The 25,025-nt window shown below is 43.6% G+C and overlaps 1 protein-coding gene across 4 annotated transcripts in view; it reads left to right on the top strand.

The window, feature by feature from the left end:
• Nucleotides 1-25,025, top strand: part of ACACB (acetyl-CoA carboxylase beta) — a 162,948-nt gene that overhangs the window by 30,281 nt on the left and 107,642 nt on the right. Inside the window, exon 1 of one of the 4 annotated variants that reach the window (XM_073672557.1) lies at nt 9,536-9,687. The exons of 2 other annotated variants lie outside the window; for them this stretch is intronic. In XM_073672557.1, the coding sequence (XP_073528658.1) occupies nt 9,665-9,687 (23 nt within the window). In that variant the 5' untranslated portion in view covers nt 9,536-9,664. Of the gene's footprint in view, nt 1-9,535; nt 9,688-18,265; nt 18,419-25,025 lie in introns of those variants that run through there. One more of the 4 variants, XM_073672548.1, reaches the window with a different exon arrangement.

Consider the following 25,025-nt stretch of genomic DNA (forward strand, 5'->3'; position numbering starts at 1 on the left):
AAATGCACCATGTCACAGGGGTTGAATAATCATGGATTGTTTTTAGGAATATGAATCAGTTTTAATTACTTTCTAATTCTATATATCTTAATCCAGGGGAGGAGTCCTGAGGAGATAATTTGCATATTCCCACTGCATTTTGGGGTAAGTGAAGAGTCTCCGCGAGCTCAAAGAACACTGGATTTTGGCTGTTGGAGCTGAAAAGAGGACATCAGTAAACCAGGGGAGGAGTCCTGAGGAGATAATTTGCATATTCCCACTGCATTTTGGGGTAAGTGAAGAGTCTCCGCGAGCTCAAAGAACACTGGATTTTGGCTGTTGGAGCTGAAAAGAGGACATCGGTAAACCGCGCGCCAGCATTTTGAAGCTTTTTTTTTAAGCTTTTTTCACTGTTTTCAGAACATTAACAATAAGAACATGGAAGAGTCCAGGAGCCATTTGGTGAGCTGCATATCCTGCTACATGTTCACAGACTTGCCAGTGGAAAAGCCAGACTTCACATGCCAGAAATGCAAGCTTGTGTCCCTGTTGGAGGAAAAGTTGCGAAATCTAGAAGAGAGGTTAACTACCTTGAAAATCATTAAGGAAGGTGAAGAGTTCTTAGACAGAGCAGAATTATCTCTTCATGATTCAGAAAGAGAAGAAATTCGAACTGCACCTGACGAAACAGAGGAATGGAAGCATGTGACCCAGAGAAGCAGGAGGATCGAGAGGCAGTCAGCACCCATACTGCTCAGGAACCAGTACCAGGCTCTCACACAGGAGAACCATGAAGAAATACAGCAAGATAAGACTTTGCCAGCAATGAATAACCTTGTAAGCCCTCAGAATCCTCCTGGATGGAGAAAGAAGAATGTTGTGAAGAAAAAACGGAGAGTGGTGGTCATGGGGGATTCCCTGTTAAGAGGAACAGAGGCCGCTATCTGCAGACCAGACATAACCTCAAGAGAAATGTGCTGTCTTCCAGGAGCAAAAATTAAAGATGTGTCTGACAGGATATCAAGACTCTTCAGACCTACAGATCACTACCCATTCCTGCTAATACATGTGGGGACAAATGACACCGCAAGAAAGGACCTGGAAACCATCTGCAGTGACTTTGAAGACTTAGGCAAGAAAGTGAAAGAATTGGGAGCGCAGGTGGTCTTCTCATCCATCCTCCCAGTGGATGGCCATGGAACAATGAGGTGGAATAAGATTCTACAGGTGAACAACTGGCTACGTCGATGGTGCCGTCAACAAGGATTTGGATTTCTGGATCACGGAATGAATTACCTATACGATGGACTACTTGCTAGAGATGGGGTGCACCTTACGAAGACTGGAAAACATGTATTTGGAAGTCGCCTTGCTACACTCATCAGAAGAGCTTTAAACTAGAACAATGTGGGAAGGGAAGCAAAAGGCCAGAAAAAGCCATACAGCTGACAAATACTATTGAGATCTCTGCTACTGGAAGTGGAAAAGAAGAACAAAGACAAAAAAATCTAAATAATAAAAATATGGGAGGAAGAGAAACCAATCACAAACTAAAATGTTTTTATACAAATGCACAAAGCATGGGCAACAAACAAGGAGAATTGGAACTACTAATGCAGGAAAAGGAATATGATGTCATTGGAATCACTGAAACTTGGTGGGACGATACACATGATTGGAATAAAAGGCTAAAAGGATACAACTTATTTGCAAGAAACAGACTTGATAAACGAGGAGGAGGTGTTGCATTGTATGTTAGAAAAGCATATATCTGCACAGAGATTGAAGCTTCAGAGACTGGGAGTTCTGTGGAAACTGTTTGGGTAAGAATACAAGGAGAGAACAACGGAAAGGACACCATTGTAGGCATTTACTACAGGCCACCTGGGCAAGCTGAAGATATGGATGAACTCTTTATGTATCAAATGACCAAGTTCTCCAAAAAATATGACGTAGTGGTCATGGGAGATTTCAACTATCCAGACATTTGTTGGGAATCTCTCTCAAGTAAAACTAACAGGTCAAGAAAATTCTTATCCTCTCTTGCTGACAACTTTATCTTCCAAAAGGTAGGGGAGAAAACAAGGGGATCTGCTACTTTGGATCTAATTCTTATAAACAGGGAGGAAATGGTTGAGGAGGTAAAGGTGGCTGGGACCCTAGGAGGCAGCGATCATGCTATTATAGAATTTTGGATAACTAGAGGAGGAAGACATGTGAAGACTCAAACTTCAAGGTTAGATTTTAGAAAGGCAGATTTTAAGAGACTCAGAAAGAGAATAGGAGGGATCCAATGGCTGGATGTCCTTAAGGACAAAAATGTCCAGGAAGGATGGGAAATTTTTAAAAATGAGATTCTCAAAGCACAATCGTTAACAATCCCGAAAAGTAGGAAGAATGGGAAGCATTTAAGGAAACCAGGATGGATGAACACAGAACTTAAACACATGCTAAAAAGAAAGAAAGAAAGAAATGTTTATTAAATGGAAAGAGGGAGGCATATCTAAAGAAGATTATAATGCAGTCTGCAGATCCTGCAGGGCACGTATCAGGTTAGCTAAAGCTGACAATGAATTAAGGCTTGCAAGAGATGTCAAAAGCAATAAAAAAGGATTTTGGGGGTATGTCAAAAGTAAAAGAAAAGTCAAAGATGCTATAGGATTTTTACAGGATGGAAATGGAGAAATGGTAAGAGAGGATGTTGAGAAGGCCGAACTTTTTAATTCCTATTTTGCATCTGTTTTCTCTCAGAAAGAAAATGTAACATCAACTGATCTTCACTGTCCTTTTAAAGGAATAGAGGAATCCAAGTTATCAGTAAACAGAAAGATTGTGAGGGAATATTTAGCTAACATAAATGAGTTCAAGTCTCCAGGTCCAGATGAATTACACCCCAGAGTACTGAAGGAGATTGTAGAAGAAATTTTAGAACCACTCTCCATAATCTTTGAAAATTCTTGGAGAACAGGAGAAGTCCCAGAAGACTGGAGAAGAGCAAATGTTGTTCCTATCTTCAAAAAGGGGAAGAAGGTGGACCCAGGGAACTATAGGCCGGTGAGTCTGACTTCTATACCAGGAAAGATCTTTGAACAAATTATTAAACAACATGTATGTAAGTACATGGATAAGAATGAAGTGATTAACCAGAGTCAGCATGGGTTTGTAACTAACAAGTCATGTCAGACTAACTTAATTTCCTTCTATGACAGAATCACTGACTGGGTGGATCAGGGAAATGCTGTAGATATAGTATATCTTGACTTCAGCAAAGCATTTGACAAAGTATCTCACATCATCCTTATTGAAAAAATGACCAAGTATGCAATGGACCAGGCAACTGTTAGGTGGATTCATAACTGGCTTAGTGATCGGACTCAAAGGGTGGTTGTAAATGGCTTCACATCCAGCTGGATGAATGTCTCAAGTGGGGTACCACAGGGCTCCGTCCTGGGACCTGTATTGTTCAACATCTTTATCAATGATTTAGATGAAGGAATTGAGGGTAAACTGATTAAATTTGCTGATGACACAAAGCTAGGAGGGATAGCTAATACTAGAGAAGAGAGAGAGAGGATTCAAAAAGACCTAAATAAACTGGAGCAGTGGGCAGCAACCAACAGAATGGTTTTTAACAGGGAAAAATGCAAAGTACTACATCTGGGCAATAAAAATGAAAAAAGCATATACAGAATGGGAGGAATAGAGCTAAGCAACAGTACATGTGAAAAAGACTTAGGTATACTAATAGATCATAGACTGAACATGAGTCAACAGTGTGATGCAGCAGCAAAAAAGGCAAATACAATTCTGGGATGTATTAACAGAAGCATACAGTCTAGATCACGTGAAGTCATTATCGGTCTTTACTCCTCTTTGGTCAGACCTCATCTGGAATACTGTGTACAGTTTTGGGCACCACATTTTAAAAAAGACATAGACAAACTGGAGCAAGTTCAGAGAAGAGCGACCAGAATGGTGACTGGTCTGCAAACCATGTCCTATGAGGAACGGTTGCAGGATTTGGGAATGTTTAGCTTGCAAAAAAGAAGACTGAGAGGAGACTTAATAGCTGTCTACAAATATGTCAAGGGCTGTCACATTGTAGAAGGATCATCTTTATTCTCATTTGCACAAGGAAAGACTAGAAGCAATGGGATGAAACTAAATGGGAGGAGACACAGATTAGATATTAGAAAAAACTTTTTGACAGTTAGGGTGATTAATGAGTGGAACAGGCTGCCACGAGAGGTGGTGAGTTCCCCTTCAATGGACGTCTTCAAACAGAGGCTGGACAGACATCTGTCTGAGATGATCTAGTGAATCCTGCTTTGAGCAGGGGGTTGGACCAGATGACCCAGGAGGTCCCTTCCAACTCTACCATTCTATGATTCTATGATTCTAATCCTATTGAGCATCTCTAGATACAGTGTATTCTACCTCATCCTAAATAACATGCAAGATTCCTGCAAAATGATTTCAACACCTAGTGGTATATTTGCTAGAACAGATTTCTGCTGTTCTGAAGGCCAAAAGGAGGCCAGTGTGCTACTAGATGAGTGTATCAGAGGCTTTTAACTGTATTTTAAACTATATGTTGTGCCAAAAATTGTAATCTATCCAAAATACATATTTTTTTTAATGTATGTTTATTTATTGCATCCTTTATTTCAAGTTTTATAATAATAATAATAATAATATTAATGAAAAAAAGATACAACTCTTCAATCCACCCACCTAAAAACAAGTCCAGACATAATGAGTTTTTATATAAAAGTCCATAGTATTCATCTAGTTGATCGGTGGTACATAGTATCCATCTAGTCTATCCAATAAGGAGCATTCACAAATTCCAAATATACTTAGAGATGTTCATTGGAAAGGCAAGCTCGTCAGAATAATGGGGAAAAATAGGAGGTAGCAAAGTATCTCTCCATAAAGAATATATAGCACATAGAGCCGCCAGTCAAGCATTATACAGTGTCACACAGGGGTACAATTCCAAGCATAAAAGAGAATTGCAATAAAATAGTGTATATTCTATGTAATGCAACATTCAGCCACAGTCATTTAAAAAAAAAAAAAAAGAAAAAGCATGTAGAAAGATTTTCAACCAAGAAAATAACTCTACCCTCAGTCCATAAACGCTCAATTACTATACATGTAGGTAATGGCATCTTGTGCAATATTGACAATTTCTTTTACAGAATATATTCTAGCACAGATTAGAATAATAATTTTTATTTTTATAGTGCCAACATATTCCGCAGCACTTTACAATTTTAGGGGGGACTTATACAGACAATACAGAATAAGCATATCTCATATCGAAAGGAGTGAGGGCCCTTCTTGCAAGCTAACAGTCTGAGAATATAAAATGACTTCATTAATTTCCACTGCCTCAGAGAGCACCTTTGATCCAAGTATTATAATGAATAAAGGATTGTTTTGTGAAAAGCATTTACACTAAAAGATTATCGTTAATGAGCACTCGTAGGAACACTCGTTCATGATAATCTTGCAGTATAAATAGACTGTTGGTCACCTGATGACTGAGCAAAGTTCTCGATCATTGGGTGCAATGATTTTTAATCAGGCTTAGAAATCATTGTTCTCGGCAGCACATTGAACAGTCTATTACAGATCGTTCAGTACACATCGTTTAGCATGGTCTGCCTGTGTAATCAGGCTTTTAAACGACTGCCAAAACGACAACCGGAGCCCGTCGGTTCTTCTGCACAGACCTTTAAATGTTAGTATTTGTATGCAAATAAGTTCCTTAATAAAAAGATTTAAAGATTTTATAAATAGTCCAGAGGAATATTGCCACTCCCAGTGGGCATTTTGACAGATCAAAAAAGAAATTAGCATTTTTTTTTTTTAAATTGCTTGTATTTTTATTAATTGTTCTACCACTTGGGTTCACATTACTGGACAGCACGCATGCGTTCTAATACGCGTAGACATGCCTATATACACATGCTGTAATCTGCTGACCTTAGAGAACGCCGCCTTGTAAATAGTGTTTACCTTGTCTGCTTGAATGCCACATCTTCATTTTTACCTATGGCATATATTCTCCCCAGTGTTATAGGATAGCACTTATTATTTCTTATATTTCTAAGCATAAAGGCAAACGTCTCCAGAAACACTATTTCTGAAGCGTATTAAGAAGTGTGCCATCGGGAAAATCAAGGGAAAATACCTGGGCTACGTTGTCAGAAGAAGCAATGTAAAGCCGCCAGTGAATAAGGTGGAGGCAGTCCAAAATTGGCCAAAACCGGTCTCCAAAGGAACAGGTTTGGGCATTTCTGGGAATGGTGGGATACTATGAGCGGTGTATCCCAAATTTTGCCATGATTGCCGCACCCCTGACCGACCTCCTTAAGGGCACGAAGATGTCAATGGCCAAATGGCCTCTTGAAGCAGAGATGTTGTTCCAAGAGTTGAAACTCATGGCTACAGGTCTTCATCTTTCATGTGGAGCACAGGCCTGGGAAGCTGCACAGTAACACAGATGCCCTGTTTAGACTTTCCTGTTTGGTGACTGAAGGTGCCAAAACCTATGGCTTTGTGCAAAGGGGGGGATATGTAGCACTGAGATCGTTTGCTCCAGTTTTATAAACAGAGCAAATGTTCCAGCACACAAAGTGTAGAGAGGGGTTAATCAGCCATGTTTAGTGCTAGGGTGATTTAACACCTAGGGAGGAGATCAGAGGATAAATTCCCAGCCTTTTAGAGCATTTGGTGTGGGGGTGTGTCTGGAGGCATAAGCTCTGGAAATACACTGCTCAAAAAAAATTAAAGGGAACGCTCAAATAACACATCCTAGATCTGAATTAATGAAATATTCTCATTGCATACTTTGCTCTGTACAAAGTTGAATGTGCTGACAACAAAATCACACAAAAATCATCAATGGAAATCAAATTTATTAACCAATGGAGGTCTGGATTTGGAGTCACCCCCAAAATTAAAGAAAAAACACACTACAGGCTGATCCAACTTTGATGTAATGTCCTTAAAACAAGTCAAAATGAGGCTCCGTATTGTGTGTGGCCTCCACGTGCCTGTATGACCTCCCTACAACGCCTGGCCATGCTCCTGATGAGGTTGAGGATAGTCTCCTGTGGGATCTCCTCCCAGACCTGGACTAAAGCATCCGCCAACTCCTGGACAGTCTGTGGTGCAACGTGATATTGGTGGATGGAGCGAGACATGATGTCCCAGATGTGCTCAATCGGATTCACGTCTGGGGAACGGACGGGCCAGTCCATAGCTTCAAAGGAACTGCTGACACACTCCAGCCACATGAGGTCTGGCATTGTCCTGCATTAGGAGGAACCCAGGGCAAACCGCACCAGCATATGGTCTCACAAGGGGTCTGAGGATCTCATCTCGGTACCTAATGGCAGTCAGGCTATCTCTGACTAGCACATGGAGGGCTGTGCGGCCCGCCAAAGAAATGCCAACCCACACCATTACTGACCCACTGCCATACCGGTCATGCTGAAGGATGTTGCAGGCAGCAGATTGCTCTCCACGGCGTCTCCAGACTCTGTCACGTCTGTCACATGTGCTCAGTGTGAACCTGCTTTCATCTGTGAAGAGCACAGGGCGCCAGTGGTGACTTTGCCAATCCTGGTGTTCTGTGGCAAATGCCAAGCTTCCTGCATGGTGTTGGGCTGTGAGCACAAACCCCATCTGTGGACGTCAGGCCCTCATACCACCCTCATGGAGTCGGTTTCCGTCCGTTTGTGCAGACACATGCACATTTGTGGCCTGCTGGAGATCATTTTGCCGGGCTCTGGCAGTGCTTCTCCTGTTCCTCCTTGCACAAAGGCGGAGGTAACGGTCCTGCTGCTGGGTTGTTGCCCTCCTATGGCTCCCTCCACATCTCCTGGTATCTGTTCCATGCTCTGGACACTGTGCTGACAGACACAGCTACCCTTCTTGCCACAGCTCGCACTGATGTGCCATCCTGGATAAACTGCACTACCTGAGCAACTTCTGTGGGTTGTACTGTAGACACCGCCTCATGCTACTGTACCTCTAGGGGTGAGAGCAATGGCAAAATGAATAAGTGACCAAAACAACAGCCAAAAAGGATGAGAACACAGAAATGGTCTGTGGTCACCACCTGCAGAACCACTTGTTTATAGGGGGTATCTTGCTAATTGCCTATAATTTCTACCAGTTGTCTTTTCAATTTGCACAACAGCAGGAGAAATTGGTTCACAATCAATGTTGCGTCATAACTGGACAGGTAGATTTCACAGAAGTGCTATTGACTTGGAGTTACATTGTGTTGTTTAAGTGTTCCCTTTATATTTTTGAGCAGTGTATATTGTCATGTGAAGGAAATCTAAACCTTGGGTTGTTTGTTCCTGAAGCGAGCATTTACCCATAGCAACAAGAAATGTGCCATACGTTATGTCTTGTTTTTCCAGTTAGGCCGGGAAGGCCATGTTTGTTTTGCTAACATTGCCGTGGTTTATTCTGCACTCTTAATAAACCATCGGAAGATTTAAAGAGACAGTGGTCCTGTGTGTTATATTTCCTGTGTCTACCTCTGTGTTCAGTCGAGTGACCCGATCTACCACAACATGCATACAGCACCAAGCTTAGTACGGCGATCAATTATAATGCCAGGTCAGCCCCATATATAATTGTATTGCTTGAACCTACAATTCTCTGTATATCCATAACAATAGTAAGGAGATGCTGAGAGTTGACAGCCCCTCTCTATAATATCCCCCACACACAGCCCTTCTCCATAATGTTCCCTCACACTGACGCCCCTCTCCATAATGTCTCTCTTCACACACTGCCCATCTCCATATTGTCCCCCCAAACTACACCTTTCCATAAAATCTCCCCCACACTGAATCTCTACATAAAGTCCCCTCCACCATACACTATACCATGTGCCCTTTCACAATCCCTCCTAATAGACCAAATTGCCCCATAATGTTCCCTATAGCTCCATAATGTCCCTCAGTGTCCCCTTTTGCCCCATTATGTTCCCCAATGCCCCATAATGGCCCACAGTGTCCCCTATTGCCCCATAATGGCCTCCATAGTTTCCCTTATTGCTCCATGATGTCCCCTGGAAAGTAACACTAAACAAAAAATAAACACACTTCATCTTCGGATCTTCCCGGAGCGCTTACCGCTGCTCGCCGTGTCCACGCACCTCTGCAGCCTGGAACCAGCAGGAGTGTGATGACATCAGCAGTCTGCTGACCTCATCACGTCGATGCACGTCGGGGCCGGGGCTGACGAACGCTGCTCCTTTCCCGGCGCCGCAGTGTTCAAATGTATTCGCACCTGAAAGATGCGAATACATTTGAAGTTAGGAAGGAGGGTGCGGCGTCTTCCAGGAAGGAGGGCCGTACGTTGTGCAGGCCTGGTTTAAGTGCTATTTACCTCTTGATTACAACTAAATCTGCAGGTAAATAGTCTTTTTGGAGGTGACAAGATCCCTTTAAAACAGCAGAGGATTTTTTTATGTAAATGTAGGAAGGCTGCTGCACCTTCAACTTGTTATCTACGTTTTATAACTTACCATGTAAGTAGTGGGGAGAACACTGATAACTAAAGTAACAAAGGTGACAGACAGAAGGAAGAAGACTTCCATTCATATTCCTCAGGATGCATCAGGACTTCATGAACTAAATCTTCAGCTATGGATTCGTTATATGTTCTGGGGTAAGTCAGAGAGATGCTTTGTCACTTTTGGGATTCCTTAGAAAATCCATTTGAAAGTAAGATCCTCCCTTCTGTACCTTCACCACTACAATCACTGATTTCTCAATAGGAAACAGTCATAAGTAAAGATATTTCTTTAAAAAATAAGCAAGATTTAGATGGTAGGTTGATGAAAAGAAGCCATAGAATTAAATTAGATGCAAAAAATTCACAGGCAAAAGCCGCAAATGCGTTTTGTGTGCTTTTCCGCTGTGGAAGCACATTAAAACACATGTAATGTGCACATGACTGTATCAATAAATACCAGAAAGTATCAAAAACTAAGCAGCGTTACTTAAAACCGCAGCATCAAACACACAATAACAACGCAAATACTCATCGTGGGAACGTAGCTCTCTATTTGGTGAGTTTTTGATGTAGATTTTCTGCACTAATTAGGTAACTTGCATTTTTAGTGCATTTTTATCGCATTTTTGACTCTGTGGTTTTTGTCTTCTTTTGGAATATCATGTTCTGAATAAAGCTTCTTTGTTTTTGATACTTCCTGTTATTTGACTTTGACAAAACTTTATTGATATAGTCATGTGAATTACATGTGTTTTTAATGCTTTTCCACAGAGGAAACGCGGTAAAAACACAAATGCATTTTTAACCTGCAGATTTTCCGCATCAAATGCAGATCTATGGGGAAAATCTGCACAAAAAACTCATTATACCCGAAAAAGAAATTGTCAGGTTGTGGATTTTAAACAAACTCCAGAGGTCAATAATGTAACTGATTAAAAAAAAAAAGTGGGCTGAGAGATTTCTGTAAATCCCATCCACTTTGCTGGAACTGTAAGGCTACGTTCCCACAATGAGCTTTTGGTGCATTTTTTGATGCTGCATATTTTCGCTGTGTCAAAAACTCAGCATCTGACAGTTCTAGCAAAGTGGATGGGATTTATAGAAATCTCATTCCTACCATGCTTTTTTTTTACTCACCATAAACTGACCTGCGGTGTGTGTTTCAAATCCGCAGGTATGAGCTTTCAGTGCGGATTTTCCCCATAGACTTACATTAGATGTAGAAGATCCTCAGGTAAAATACGCATGTGTTTTTGGTGCATTTCCCCAGCAGAAACGCATCAAAATCGCATATGATCCGCACTTAAGTATGTCAAAGCCAAAAACCAGGAAGTGCCAAAAACAAAGCCGATTTATTTAACCCCTTAGTGATAGAGCCAATTTTGAACTTAATGACCAAGCCAAATTTTACAATTCTGACCAGTGTCACTATACGAGATAAGAACTCTGGAACGCTTCAACAGATCCCACTTATTCTGAGACTGTTTTCTTGTGACATATTGCACTTGATGATAGTGGTTAAATTTGTTTAATATAACTTGTGTTTATTTGTGAATAAAATGGAAATTTGGCGAAAATTTGGAAAATGTCACAATTTTCAAACTTAATTTTCATGCCCTTAAACCAAAGAGTTGTGTCACACAAAATAGTTAAGAAGTAACATTTCCCACATGTCTACTTTACATCAGCACAATTTTGAAACATAATTTTTTTTTTGTTAGGATGTTAGAAGGGTTAAAAGTTGACCAGCGATTTCTCATTTTTTTCAACAAAATTTACAAAACCATTTTTTTAGGGACCACGTCACATTTGAAGTGACTTTGGGGGGCCTATATATCAGAAGATGCCCAAAAGTGACACCATTCCAAAAACTGCACCCTCCAAGGTGTTCAAAAGCACAGTCAAGAAGTTTATTAACCCTTCAGGTGCTTCACAGAAACTGAAGCAATGTGGAAGGAAAAAACGAATATAACTTTTTCCCAAAAATTTTACTTTAGACCCAAATTTTTTTCTATCTTCACAAGTGTGACAAGAGAAAATAGACCACAAAATGTGTTTCTCCTGAGCATGCCGATACCCAATATGTGGGGGCAAAAACTGTTTGGCCGCACGGCAGGGCTCCAAAGGGAAGTAGCACTGTTTGACTTTTTTAATGCAAAATTGGCTGGAATCGAGAGTGGATGCAATGTCACAGTTTAGAGTCCCTGATGCGCCTAAACAGTGTAAACTCCCCACAAGTGACACCATTTTGGAAACTACACCCCTGAAGGATTTTATCCAGGGATATAGTGAGCATTTTGAACCCACATCCTTTGGACTTACTCAGTGGTCCTCCTCAGCCACCCACACAGACGGACACATACTAGAACTTATCTTCACCCGACTCTGCTCCCTATCTAACCTCACAACCTCCCCCCCTACCCCTATCTGACCACCATCTACTCACATTCTCATCCCTGTCCCCCTCACCTGTCACCCATGTCCGGCAACTAGCACATCCCCGCAGAAACCGTGCACATCTAGACACTCTCACTCCATGACACAGCGCCACCGCTTTCTACAATGCCATTCTCGCATCAACTATTGACTCGGTCGCCCCTCTTGTGCATGGCAGAGCGCGATGAGTCAACAGGCAACCCTGGAACAGCAACCTCACTAAACAGCTTCGACAAGCTTCCAGGGTTGCGGAGCGGCGTTGGAAGGAAACACATACTCAGGATGACTTCACTGCATTCAAACAAGCAACACTCGCATTCAAATCAGCACTCACCTCTGCTAAACAGGCCTACTTCACAACCCTCATATCCTCCCTATCCTACAACCCCAAACAGCTATTCAACACTTTTAACTCTCTCCTCCGCCCTCCACTGCCTCTTCCGACCTCCGTCGTCTCTGCTGAGGAGTTTGCCACACACTTCAAAGACCAGATTGACCAAACACGGCAAGTCTTTACTGTCCGACCACCACAACCCCTTTGTTTTCCACACCATTGCCCTACCCCCATAACCTCCCTTCCCAACATCACGGAAAGAGACCTTACTCATCTCCTCTACAAATCACACCTCACCACATGTACACTCGACCCCATCCCATCCCACCTCCTACCCAACCTCACCCCCACACTCATCCCATCCCTAACCCATCTCTTCAACCGATCACTATCTTCTGGTACTTTCCCCGCTGCCTTCAAACATGCCACAATCACGCCCATCCTCAAAAAAACATCCCTCGACCCAACCGCCTTGTCCAGCTATCACTCCATATCGCTGCTCCCATTTGCCTCCAAACTCCTTGAGCAACACGTTCACCCTGAACTTTCCTCCCACTTTTCATCTAACTCTCTCTTCGACAACTGACAATCCGGCTTCCGCCCCCACCATTCCACCGAAACTGCCCTTACCAAAATCACCAATGACTTACATCCAAAGCTAACAGACAATTCTCTGTACTCCTTCTTCTTGACCTGTCCACTGCCTCCTACTACAGATCCTCTCTTCCTTTGGCGTCAAAGACCTTGCCCTATCTTGGATCTCCTCATACCTTTCTAGCCGCACATTTAGCGTCTCCCACTCCCACACTACCTCCTCACCCCGCCCCCTCTCTGTTGGAGTCCCTCAAGGCTCTGTCCTAGGACCCCTACTCTTCTCAATATATACCCTTGGCCTGGGACAGCTCATAAAATCCCATGTCTTCTAATACCATCTGTACGCTGATGACACCCCGATCTACCTGTCTGGCCCAGATGTCACCTCCCTGCTGTCCAGAAACCCCACATGTCTAGCAGCCATATCTTCCTTTTTCTCCTCCCGCTACCTCAAGCTCAATGTGGACAAAACTGAACTCATTATCTTTCCCCCATCTCACATATCTTTCCCACCTGATCTTTCTATCACAATAAATGACATCACTCTTTCCGTTGTACCGACAATCCGCTGCCTCGGAGTAACCCTTGACTCTGCCCTGTCCTTCAAACCCTACATCCAAGCTCTCGCCACCTCCTGTCGCTTCCAACTCAAAAATATTTCCAGAATCCGTCCTTTCCTCAACCCTAAATCTGCTAAACTGCTTGTGCATGCCCTCATCATCTCCCGCCTCGACTACTGCAACATCCTCCTCTGTGGCCTACCTGCTAACACTCTCACACCCCTCCTGTCCATCCTCAACTCTGCTGCACGATTTGTTCATCTCTCGCCTCGCTACTCCTCTGCTACCCCCCTTTGTAAATCCCTTAACTGGCTCCCATTTCCCCAGCGTATCCAGTTCAAACTACTAACACTGACCTACAAAGCCATCCATAACCTCTCTCCTCCGTACATCTCTGAACTAATCTCCCGATATATTCCCTCACGTAACCTCTGGTCCTCCCAAGACCTCCTTCTCGCTTCTACACTTATTAGTTCCTCACGCAATCGCCTCCAAGATTTTTTCCGAATATCCCCCGTCCTATGGAATTCTGTGCCTCAACACGTCCGATTATCCACCATACCTGGATCCTTCAGACCGAACCTGAAAACCCATCTCTTCAAACAAGCTTACAGCCTGCCATGACATTGCTTGCTGTCACCAACAACACCGGAGCTACTGCAACCCCTCAACCTACTGTCTCCTCCCCCATTCCTGTAGAATGTAAGCCCGCAAAGGCAGGATCCTCTTCCCTCCGTACCGTTCTATCATTGTCAGTTTGTTTACTGTAAGTGATATCTGTATTTGGTATGTAACCCCTTCTTATGTACAGCACCATGGAATCAATGGCGCTATATAAATTAATAATAATAATAACAGGTACGACACAAATTTTGATAACATTAGGTCGTCGTATTGAATACGTTGTCATTAATGTTGAGCGCAATTGTTCGCTACTTGAGTTTGCATCAGGTGCTCTCGTGACATGCTCGAGTCCCCGCCCCGCATGTTTTGCGGCTGTTAGATACCCAAAAAACATGCGGGGATTGCCCGTGTATGTTTTTTTTGCTGTCTAACAGCCGCGAAACATGTGGGGCAGGGACTCGAGCACCCAATGCAAATTCGAGTAGTGAGCACTTGCGCTCATCACTAGTCGTCATATAATTTTTTTTCACTTGCCCAATCCTAACTCCAACCCTAATCAGCAAAGAATGGAAAAAATTAAAACTGTTTTATTTTATAATTTTTATCTAACTAAGGGGATAACAAAGGGGGATTTTGATTTACTAATTTTTGGCTTTTGATCACTGTTCTGCAACTGTAGTCCTATCTGTATCTAACATGTCAGCAATTGACTGTATACTTTTCATATATACAAATATTCTGTGATATAAAGACTAGACACCCATGTATTAAAAGGTTACTTGACTAAGTTTTTCAAGAAACGTATACCCACGTATACAGGACAAGCATATGCCAAAGGGAAGAGTCAGATGGCTGTATAACTCAGACAAGGATCGCAACGCAATGCTCGAACTGGTCATCGGCTCTCCTAACCCCAGCATTACATTGCATTGTGATCCTCGTCCGAGTTATACGGCCGTCTGACTCTTCCCAACAGCATAATATTGTAGCCTACGCTTGCTAGTCTGAGGACACCTCTCAACTAGTGATGTGCGAACATGCTCAGATAAGGTTGTTTGCGGCGACGCAAACATGTTTTATGAGCACGCCGAAGATACTTGGTTAGGACTCGAGCATGCTCGGATAACACCTTATCTGAGCACGTTCGCACATCACTACTCCTAACATCTTCATTGATTTGGAGCTCAATCACACAGTGACCGGATACTACTTCAGTAATACAATTTCATTTCTATATTTATCATCGAGTGGGGCATCTCACCATACCAAAAGTCAGATGGGGCAGGTGAGAATAAGGTTACGTTCCCACCATAAGCTTTTGATGTTGCAGATTTTCTGCACCCACTAATAGGTTACTTGCAATTTTTTGAAAATCCGTAGCATAAAAAAACTCACCTAAAAACTCATCGTGGGAATGTAGCCTTACTGTACAACCTATGAAGAGAATACTGACAGTAAACATTACTACGTAGTGGGCGCCATGTTCCCATAAGGTGTGAGCTAGCTATCCTGTAGAAACGTAGCTCCCCTTTTCATGCAATTCTGAATTGTATTCATGTCTCCCCATTAGTGTTGAGCGAGTATGTTCTATTAACCCTTTCGCCGAGTACGCTCGGGCCGAGCTCCGAGTATTTATAGCTGCTTGGTGATATGTTTGAATCACTCCCGTGTGCATGATTTGCAACTGTTTGACAGCTTTATTACATGGGAGGAATGTCTGTTTCTTGAATGTGTAAGAACTAGACATTCCTCCCATGTAATAAAGCTGTCAAACAGTTGCAAATCATGCACACGGGAGCGATTTAACCATATCACCGAGCAGCTATAAATACTTGGAGCTCGGCCCGAGCATACTCGGACAGAACATACTCGCTCAACATTACTCCCCATCCTATACATCCAACTCTTTCTACAACTGAACCGTGCAGGTGAAACTGTTAGGCTGTGTTCACACGATGCGTATTTCATGCGTTTCCGCGGCGTTTTTGCAGTTGCGTAAACGCATGAAAAACGCATGGTAGAAGGGAAGCAATGTTCCCCAATGGAAATCCGCATGTGCTGTGCCCATGATGCGGATTTTTCCGCAGCGTTAACGCTGCGGTCAAAAATCCGCAGCATGTCAATTAATTTTGCGGAAACGCGGCGATTTCGCCGCCATTGACTTGCATTAGAACGCGCCAATTCCGCAAGACAGCATTTGTACTTGCGTAATTGGTGCGTTCTAATGTGCGGATGGTACCCGGGTGTAGAGGAGAGGAGAGTCTCATCCACACCCAGGTACCATTAAAAAATCTGTAAAAGAAGAATAAAATAAAAAATAAATGTATTCTTACCTTCTGTCGGCCCGCACAGCGCTCCCGCTTGGTTCCCGGCACTTGCAGTGAGTTGTAGGACCTGCGGTGACGTCAGAGTCATGTGATGGGTCACGTGACGCTGACGTCGGCAGGTCTTTCAATTCAAAGTTGCCGGCGAGGGAGAACAGATTGAGCAGGACAGCGCGGGCCATCGGAGGTAAGTATATACACTCTCTCGGTTCACACTGTATAAATCCATGCTGTTTGCATTGATTTATATAGTGTGACCTAGTTATCAAGCACTTTCCAGGTGATGCTAACATCGCCTGGAAAGCGCTTGTCAATCTGCATGCGGAAACGCATGTGAATCTGCATGTGGATCCGCATGTATTCTGCAGGAAAAACGCATGCACAATCTGCATGCGTTTTTTCTGCCAGGGAGATGCAGAAATGATGCAGAAATTTTCTGCTTCATTTCTGCATCGTGTGCACATACCCTTAGAAGGAATAATCACTCTTCTTGGCCTGATATCGATCAAGTGTTATATATGGCTCCTAGTCATAGGCTTAAGGCTGTCAGCAATGCTCGGACAAGTCTCTATTCTAGAGCTCTGATTTTACTGGAAATGAAGCAGACAAGTTGCTGATAAGTCACACACAAGTCATGTACGACTTGCATTGAAGTTTTTTTACATATGTTTTTATTGCATTTTTGAAGCTGCATATTTTGTCTCTTGTTGGTGTGTCCTGTTTTAAATAAAACTGCCTTGTTTTTTATACTTCCTGGTATTTAGCTTTGACAAAACTTTATTGATATAGTCACGTGTGGATTACATGCGGTTTTGATGCGTTTCCACTATCCTAACACATTGAAAGCGCATGTGCGTTTCTTTACCTGCAGATTTTCTGCATCTAATGCAAGTCTATGAGAAAAATCTGCAAATAAAACTCAGCGTTCCTGCGAGAGAAATTGACATGTTGGATGTGAAACCCGCACCACAGGTCAGTCTACGCTGAGTAAAATAAAGCACAGTGGAAATTTCTATAAATCCCATTCACTTTGCTGGAACTGGAAGACGCTGTGTTTTTGGTGCAGAAAAAAAAATACACAGTACCAAAAACTCATGGTGTGCACACAGCCTTAAAACTGTCTGACAATGCCCAAACATCGGTGAGTTTTTTGCAATCACTGATATCTGCATGAGCAATTCACGATAAAGGGGGAAAAAAACATTCCCCAGAGAACGTTTGTAATCTCTTGGGGGACAAATTATGTAAAGAAAAAAATCACTTCAAAATATAAGTGAAAAATAAAATAAAAAGTTCCCCCGCAGAACAATCTTTTTTTTTTTTTATATGAAACACATTTTAGTAATAAGAAAACAGTAATATGTTAATAATAATAATAATAATAATAATATAATAGAGGGCTTCAGCTCTACAGGGAAAATCTAAGCAATGTGCTTTTCTGTGATAGTAAAATGCTAGGAAATTAGCTAAAAATGCGACATGTGAACACTTATAATAACAATTTATTCAATAAGTTTTTAGTGTGGTATGTAAACCATAAAAAAAATACCCAAAACTGCTTTTTTTTTTTTTCTTCTACACTTGCCTTGCAAAAAAAACCTACCTGATGTGCACCAGCAAAAAAAAATGCATTTTTTTCCACATAAAAAAGGCCTCAATAATAATAATTTCTCAGAGTGAAAGTAATTTAAGACTCTCAGGACGAGTGATTAAGGGGTTAAGCTATGGTCTCAGAAACCAACTCAGCAGCGCCCCCTTTCGGCCGTCCTCGGAGGGAAGCGTTGGCTCCGTGGTGTAGGACATGACAGCCACTACAAGGTGCCGTCCCACACTTCACCGCTAGAGGCCGCTAGTGATTACCGAGGAAATAGCTGGTGGGGAGAGGAGACTTGGGCAGGCGGTGTGTGAACTTGGTGGAGGGGGCGGAAGAGAAGGTGCAGGGTTGTGGGTACAGAGCCATGATTCAGAATGGACAGTCAGGACAGCAGCCGCTGGGTTCCCTGTATAACGAGGTCAGTGGGGACGCTTCATATGTTTGCTGGGAGCACACACGTGGACAGCTGCCTCCATAGTCCTGCACAGTCACACTACAAGGGCACCGACACTGGGGGCTGCCTGCAACATCTTCCGGGGCAGTGGGAACCAGTAACTATTGCAGCGCTGGAGCCCGTGCAGCATGCCCATGGATGCAGCATGCCCATAAGGAACACATGGGGTTGGAGTTCTGTCTCCTTCCCACATCCTCATGGCCAGCACATACATGTATGACATCATCAGGTGCCCTCACCTAACCCTGACTGCTGTGTGTGACTATAGCACCCTGCCCCACTCCATGACTTAGAAAATGTAAAGCATGGCCCGAAGATGGCGCAGGTGGAGCTGCTTTTGTCATATCTGACATATTTGGAGAAACTGTTTCTATAGTGTCTCTTTGGTGTACATACTTTCTACTCTGCCCCTTGGGTAATGGAAAATGATAGTAAATCCAGTGTAAGAACATTTCATACTCCTGAAGTATACATTCAACCTAAAGTGGCGTCAGATATAATAACTTATATTTCTATAGCGCCAACATATTCCGTAGCGCTTTCCAATTCAGAGAGGACTTGTACGAACAATACATAAGCATAACACATAACTCAACAGTTAGTGAGGGTCCTGCTCACAAGCTTACAGCCTATTGGGGGATACAATAGGTAAACGGTGAAAAGCCCCTGTATTGTACAATCCAGCCGTCAATATAATAAATAGAATATTCACTTAACGCTGCATGAAGGTCACCAGCCAGTATAATATCCCCAAGATACTGTCCAGACCCCTGATGTGTGCTGCCAGGGGCCACATTGCCTTTCTATGTGCTGCAGACTAAGCGTGCATAAGATATAAGGTCTTGCTCAAATGTTTTTTTTCATGTACAAGTTCTTTCTTTTTCACAGATAGAACTCAGACCTATTATTGTCCAGGGGCTAATCACATGTGTGGTCCATACGAAACAGAACCATGTCCGATTTTCAGCCTAGTCATGGATGAAATAAACTAATCCAAGTCTATGGGTCTGTAAAAAAAAAAAAAAAAATTGGACAGCGCTCAGCTGCCATCTGTGTAGTGTCCAATTGTCATGTTGGATAGTCCATGTGAACAAACTGTTATCTGAACAGCCTTACTGAATTACATTGGTCACTGTGTTGTTCAGGTGTAACTTGGACAGAGTCACCCCTAGATTTCTGCCTCATGTTCAGCTGCAAATACATTTTGGACTTCTCTGACTTTAAAAACCTCTTTGTGAACATACCCGAAGTTGACCCTCACATATATTATCCAGTTATGTAATTCAAAGTAGTCGTTCATCAAAATATCCAAAACAATATGTATTTTGGTGTAGTTAGTGCTCCCATAATGCCAGCGTAGTTAGCTCTCTCTCACATTATCCAGGGTGATATGTATAAGGCGTCCTTCACACGTCTAAAACACATATGTGAAAAATCAGTTCTGGTGTCAGTGTTTACCATCAGTTTGTCATCAGTGTTTTTCCAATATGGATAAAAAAAAACAAACCTATTACAAAGTTTCTCCTATACTTTGTAAAGTTAAAAATGGACGGCACCCTGATGCCATCCATGTGCTGTACGTGTCTTTCACGGACCTATAGACTTTTATAGGTCCTTGTCATCTGTGCTGCCAGAAAAAAACAGACATGTCGCAGTGCGTTTTGCACCAACACGCGGTAAAAACACAGACGTGCATAGCCCCATTAGGTTATAATGGGTACATGTGGTATCTCTGGGAAAAAAACAGATACCACATGTATGGGAAAGAGGGGCGTGGGAAAGAGGCCTTAGGTGTAGTTAACCCTCATTCACATTATCCAGGTAGCTATGTAGTTAAATTGCAACTTAGTTGCTAATTAGCCAAACAGTGGCACAAAGTCACATTCCAAAGCACTGACCATGGACACTGGGGAACAGTAATGAAATTCTGCAGAAATGACAGCTGTCTCGGGCATCTTGAAGACTTTGTGTTAGATGTGGCATCATGCCAGAACGAGAACAATGGCCACTATTTACCTGCTCAGTGTTTTTGTATAATGCTCCGAGGAATGGTCAGCAGGATGTTATTGCTGCTCTAAGGAAAGGACTAACAGTGAAAAGCTATTATTATAATAGCATTGCCCCACGGCAAAGGGTTTCCTGATTGTTGTTAAACACAACTCTGTGGAACGCTACCTAACAAAAGATCACTTTACTGTATCATGTAGGGGTGCACAGTGCGATTGCACTTTACAGTACAGAAGGCCACCATGAAAAAAAGTTTTCTTTACAGTGTATGTTTTTACAGTCAATCCATGTTGTGCAAGGATGCCACACCATCCATCCAAACTGTGGATACAGTCATTTACAGTGGCATGTAAAAGTTTGGGCACCCCTGCATGGTTAGTACCTAGTAGCACCCCCTTTTATGAAGGTGTCAGTTTTTAAATACCATTGTGGCCAAAGAGTTCTATTTTAACCTCATCGGTCCACAGAACTTGTTTCCAAAATGCATCAGGCTTGTTTAGATGTTCTTTTGCATAATTCTGATGTTGAGTTTTATGGTGAGGGGTTCTGATTTGCCTCTCTGACAATCCTACAAGCAGCTCTCACTGAAATTTAGCTTGGTCTTCCATACCTTTTCTTGACCTCCACTGTCCCTGTTAACTGCTAATTACACTTCAAACTGACTAAATGTCAACTTGAAAACGCTTTGCTATCTACTTATAGCCTTCTCCTGCTTTGTGGGTCTCCACCTTTTTTAGAGTGCTAGGCAGCTGCTTAGAAGAACCCATGGCTGCTGTTTTTTTTGCACAAGGTTAGAGGAGGTTGGGTTTTTATAAAGCTGGGAAACTTGCATCACCTGGCCTTTTCTAACTATAATAGTGAACAAGCCATAACCCTAGCAGGTTAATTAAGGTCTGACACCTTGGTCAAAGTTATCTAAGCGCTCAAATCTCCAAGGGTGGCTAAACTTTTGCATCCATTTTCCTTTTTATAATTTTAAAAATGTAAAAGATGACTATATATATTGTAATGCAGCGCCTTGCTGCATTTGCTAAAATGTCCAGGGGGTGTGTTCTGGCTGACCATGTACCTCCCCTCAGGTGACTGATCACATGACTGTGACATCAGCTCAGGACCTATGTGCACTGAAAGATATATATAAACCCTGGTAGTTTTGAAACAGGTGTGTGGGAGTGGCCTAGTGTGAGGCAAGTGTGGCCTGAAGAGAGAGCCAGGCTGGGGAAGCCTGGTGAAGCCTCATGTAGTCCTGGAGGGCGAAGGCTGGATCCCTGGGTGTGTGTGGGATACCAGCAGCCTTGGACGGAGAGAGGCCTGGTGAAGCCTTAAAGCCACAGCGGTGGCAGAACTAAACTGACTGAAGCGGCTGTAACCCGGCAAAGGTAAAAACTCTGCTTGATGTGGACATTTATATTGTTACCTTGCTGAAGGCTGTATCTGGAGCCAAGTGGACATATCTGTCACTAGAAAGACTCTCGGATGTTATATGTGTAACCATGCCGATGAGCCACTGAGATGGACGATGTTATGTGCAGTTATGAAGTGTAATAAACTGCTGGATGTCGTGTTACCGGAAAATGTGGCTGGTGTGCTTTAATTGACCCGGTGAAGCGAGTGTCCCCCCGCGTGATGAATAGCGCTACCTTACATGTGGTGGAGAATGCGGGAAACTGCAGCCCGGTTGCTAGGGGCAACTGCAGCCCGGTTGCTAGGGGCAACTGCAGCCCGGTTGCTAGGGGCAACGGCACAGGACGACGAGTGTGGATACAAGCATCTTGCTGTGGCTCAGCGGGGTCACGAAGGTTAAAGCATCTTGCTGTAACTCGGCGGGGTTACGAAGATTGTCGTCGCACCCAAACCTGGTTTGCTGTGGCTCGGCAGGGTCACGAAGGTTAAAGCATCTTGCTGTAACTCGGCGGGGTTACGAAGATTGTCGTCGCACCCAAACCTGGATTTGCTGTGGCTCGGTGGGGCCGCGAAAATTTTTCCAGGGAGTGCGGTGTGAAGTGTCTAGTGTGAACAACGTACCGCGATGGCTGTGAACGGAGCAGCAAATGAGACTGAAGCTATTGAGCGATTAAAGGGCCGGCTAGAATCGCAGCAGGTGTTTGAGAAACTTCTAAAGGACATGGTGCAGGAACAGCAGGAGCTGTTGGCACCATATAGAATGGCAGCAGTGAACCATTCTGTGAACTCTCTGGGGGCGCCAGTATTGTCCCAGACTGCCCAGGGAGGTGGTAAGAGATGTGGTGAACTGAGTCCTAAGACTGTTGCGTTTTTTTTTTGTTAAAGTACCCCCTTTAGGTGTGGGTGTCCAAAAGGGGGCGGATTTTCACAAGAGTGTGGAGTATAGAAAACTAAAATTTGTTACTGGTTGTGGGTTGGTACCGCCTAACAATGACAATTTGACCGTTGATAACGGGGTAGCTCCAGTAGAAGGGGTTAATGTCAAAGTGGGAGGTGACTTGTTGGTCCACGACACCATGGGCAGTGACACAGACCCCACAACTGACGGTGATGCTATGAAAGTAGAAAGAGAGTTCAGTCAGGAGGGGCTAGACGAGGTGAGAAAGTCCCCCTCTCGTCGTCTACGGCGCAAGGGCCACAAGAAGGTTGCTCCTGTAGTCTTTGCTGAAAATGAAAGTAAAGAAAATATAATGCTGTGTGCCTTTGTTCCAAGTGTGGATCCTCCTTTAGAGGCAGAAGAGGAGGTGACGTTGCCAGTAGCAACCTGCGGTACAGTACTGAGACAGAAGGATTAGGATCTGACAGCCCTGAAAGAGGAGGCGGCCAGTCATGACCAAGAGCTGGAGCCTATCAGGCAGCAGTGTTTGAGTGACGTGCAGCAACTATGGGAAAACCTGGAGTACGTGTCCTCAGACCAGCGGAGCCTGGAGTCTGAACGGCAGAAAATGTACCAGGTTGTGAGGAACTTACAGCAAGAACTGGAAAGCAACGAGGAAGTTAACCAATGGAAGGAAATGTTCCAGGGAATTAAGGAGGACCGCCGCAAAACCAAGGAGGAGGTTTTGCAGTTGAAACTTGAGAAAGAGGCGCTGCAGGATGAAGTTTCTGGACGTGATCAAGACCTAGAACGACTGCGCGAACAGTTCAATCGGGAGCTGTGTGAATCCAAGAAGGAGCATTGTGAACTCATGAGGAAGCTGCAGCAATTCCAGGACAAAGTAAAGCCTCTAATGCAGGAGAAGGAATGGCTGGTGGACTCTCTGTACCAGCGAGACCGGGAGCTATCCGCCCTGGAAGAGGCAGAAAAGAGGCATGAAAAGTTCAATAGGGAACTGCAACAAACTAAGACTATGAGGATCTCCTCAAGGTTAAGGAAATACTAGAGGATGATAAGGCGGATGCAGAGCACAGGCGCCAAGTTATTGAGACCACTCTGCAGGACACCCGTGATGTAAATGATGATCTCCGCAGAAAGACCCTAGGTCTGGAAGCTCAGGTGAAGGAGCTGCAGACGTTCTGTGATAATCTCCAGAGGGCAGAGACGCGCCTTAAGGAAAGAATCAGCAAGATGGAAGCTGAGCGGAAAAAGATGAAGTAGGCTATCGGAGAAGCCACAGACCAGGGCCAGGAGTTGGCCACTGGAGATGGGAGGTATGAAGCAAATACCTCCTCGAATAAGGTGAGCTCGGATGATTCGGTGGACGTTAGAACCGAGATCAAGGAGACGCTACAAGCCCATTTGAAGCAAGAGAAGTTTGAGAGACTGGCTGTTGAGAGCCGAGTGGGCGCATTGGAGACAGAGAGGTCTGAGAGAACCCTACTGTTAAAGGAGCAGTTGAAGCAGGAAAAGCTTCAGAGATGGGCTGCTGAGAGGCAAGTAGCTGAGCTAGAGGAAGAAGTTTTCGAGCTCAAAGGTCGCCTGGCAAAGTATCACTCAGTGAACGAGGCCTCCTTGGAGAATGAAAAGGGCAAACAAGTTGCACTTACTCCTTTATACCATGAGAAGGTGGACCTGAGGAGGGCTAAGAGAGTGTTAACAGAAGATAAGTATGAAATGGAAGTGGTCAAGATGAAAATTCTTGAATTTGTAGCTGTGAGTCAGCTCAGGAGAAGCATACAGGGTGAAGAAGCTGAAAGTCAGTTGCCCCTGAAACCTGAGCCAGATGATCGTTTGGAGACCACTGGTGAGACAGAAACCTCTCGGTACAAGTGCCTCATAGATGTACCCGAAGATTTGAGAGAAGAATGCACCAGAGAGTCAGTGCGTGAAGAGTTTAAGAAGGCCATGGGAGCCTGTAAGGTGTACTCAACCTCAGAAGCTAAACAGCTGGTGGTCCTGTCCACGACCGAAGTCACAGTGAAGAGGGTGGCGATCCTAAGTGACATGCACTGGTGATGTATTCGCACGAAGCGGTTTCTCCGGTTGAACACGGAGCAAGCCGTTAGACAACTGGAGCTTATGAGAAAAGCTCAAAGTCTGTGTGAAGAGGTCATCCGGGTGCCTCAGGCTCTGGTAAGAAAGCTCATTGGGAGAAATGGTCGTGTCATGCCGATGATTGTAAAAAGAAGTCTGGTGTGATGAGAGTAAGCAGTCCACGTG

This window comes from Phyllobates terribilis, unplaced genomic scaffold (genome assembly GCF_046119375.1).
Source record: "Phyllobates terribilis strain yellow unplaced genomic scaffold, ASM4611937v1 Scaffold_1__5_contigs__length_1240528914, whole genome shotgun sequence".
NCBI classification, from domain to species: Eukaryota; Metazoa; Chordata; class Amphibia; order Anura; family Dendrobatidae; genus Phyllobates; species Phyllobates terribilis.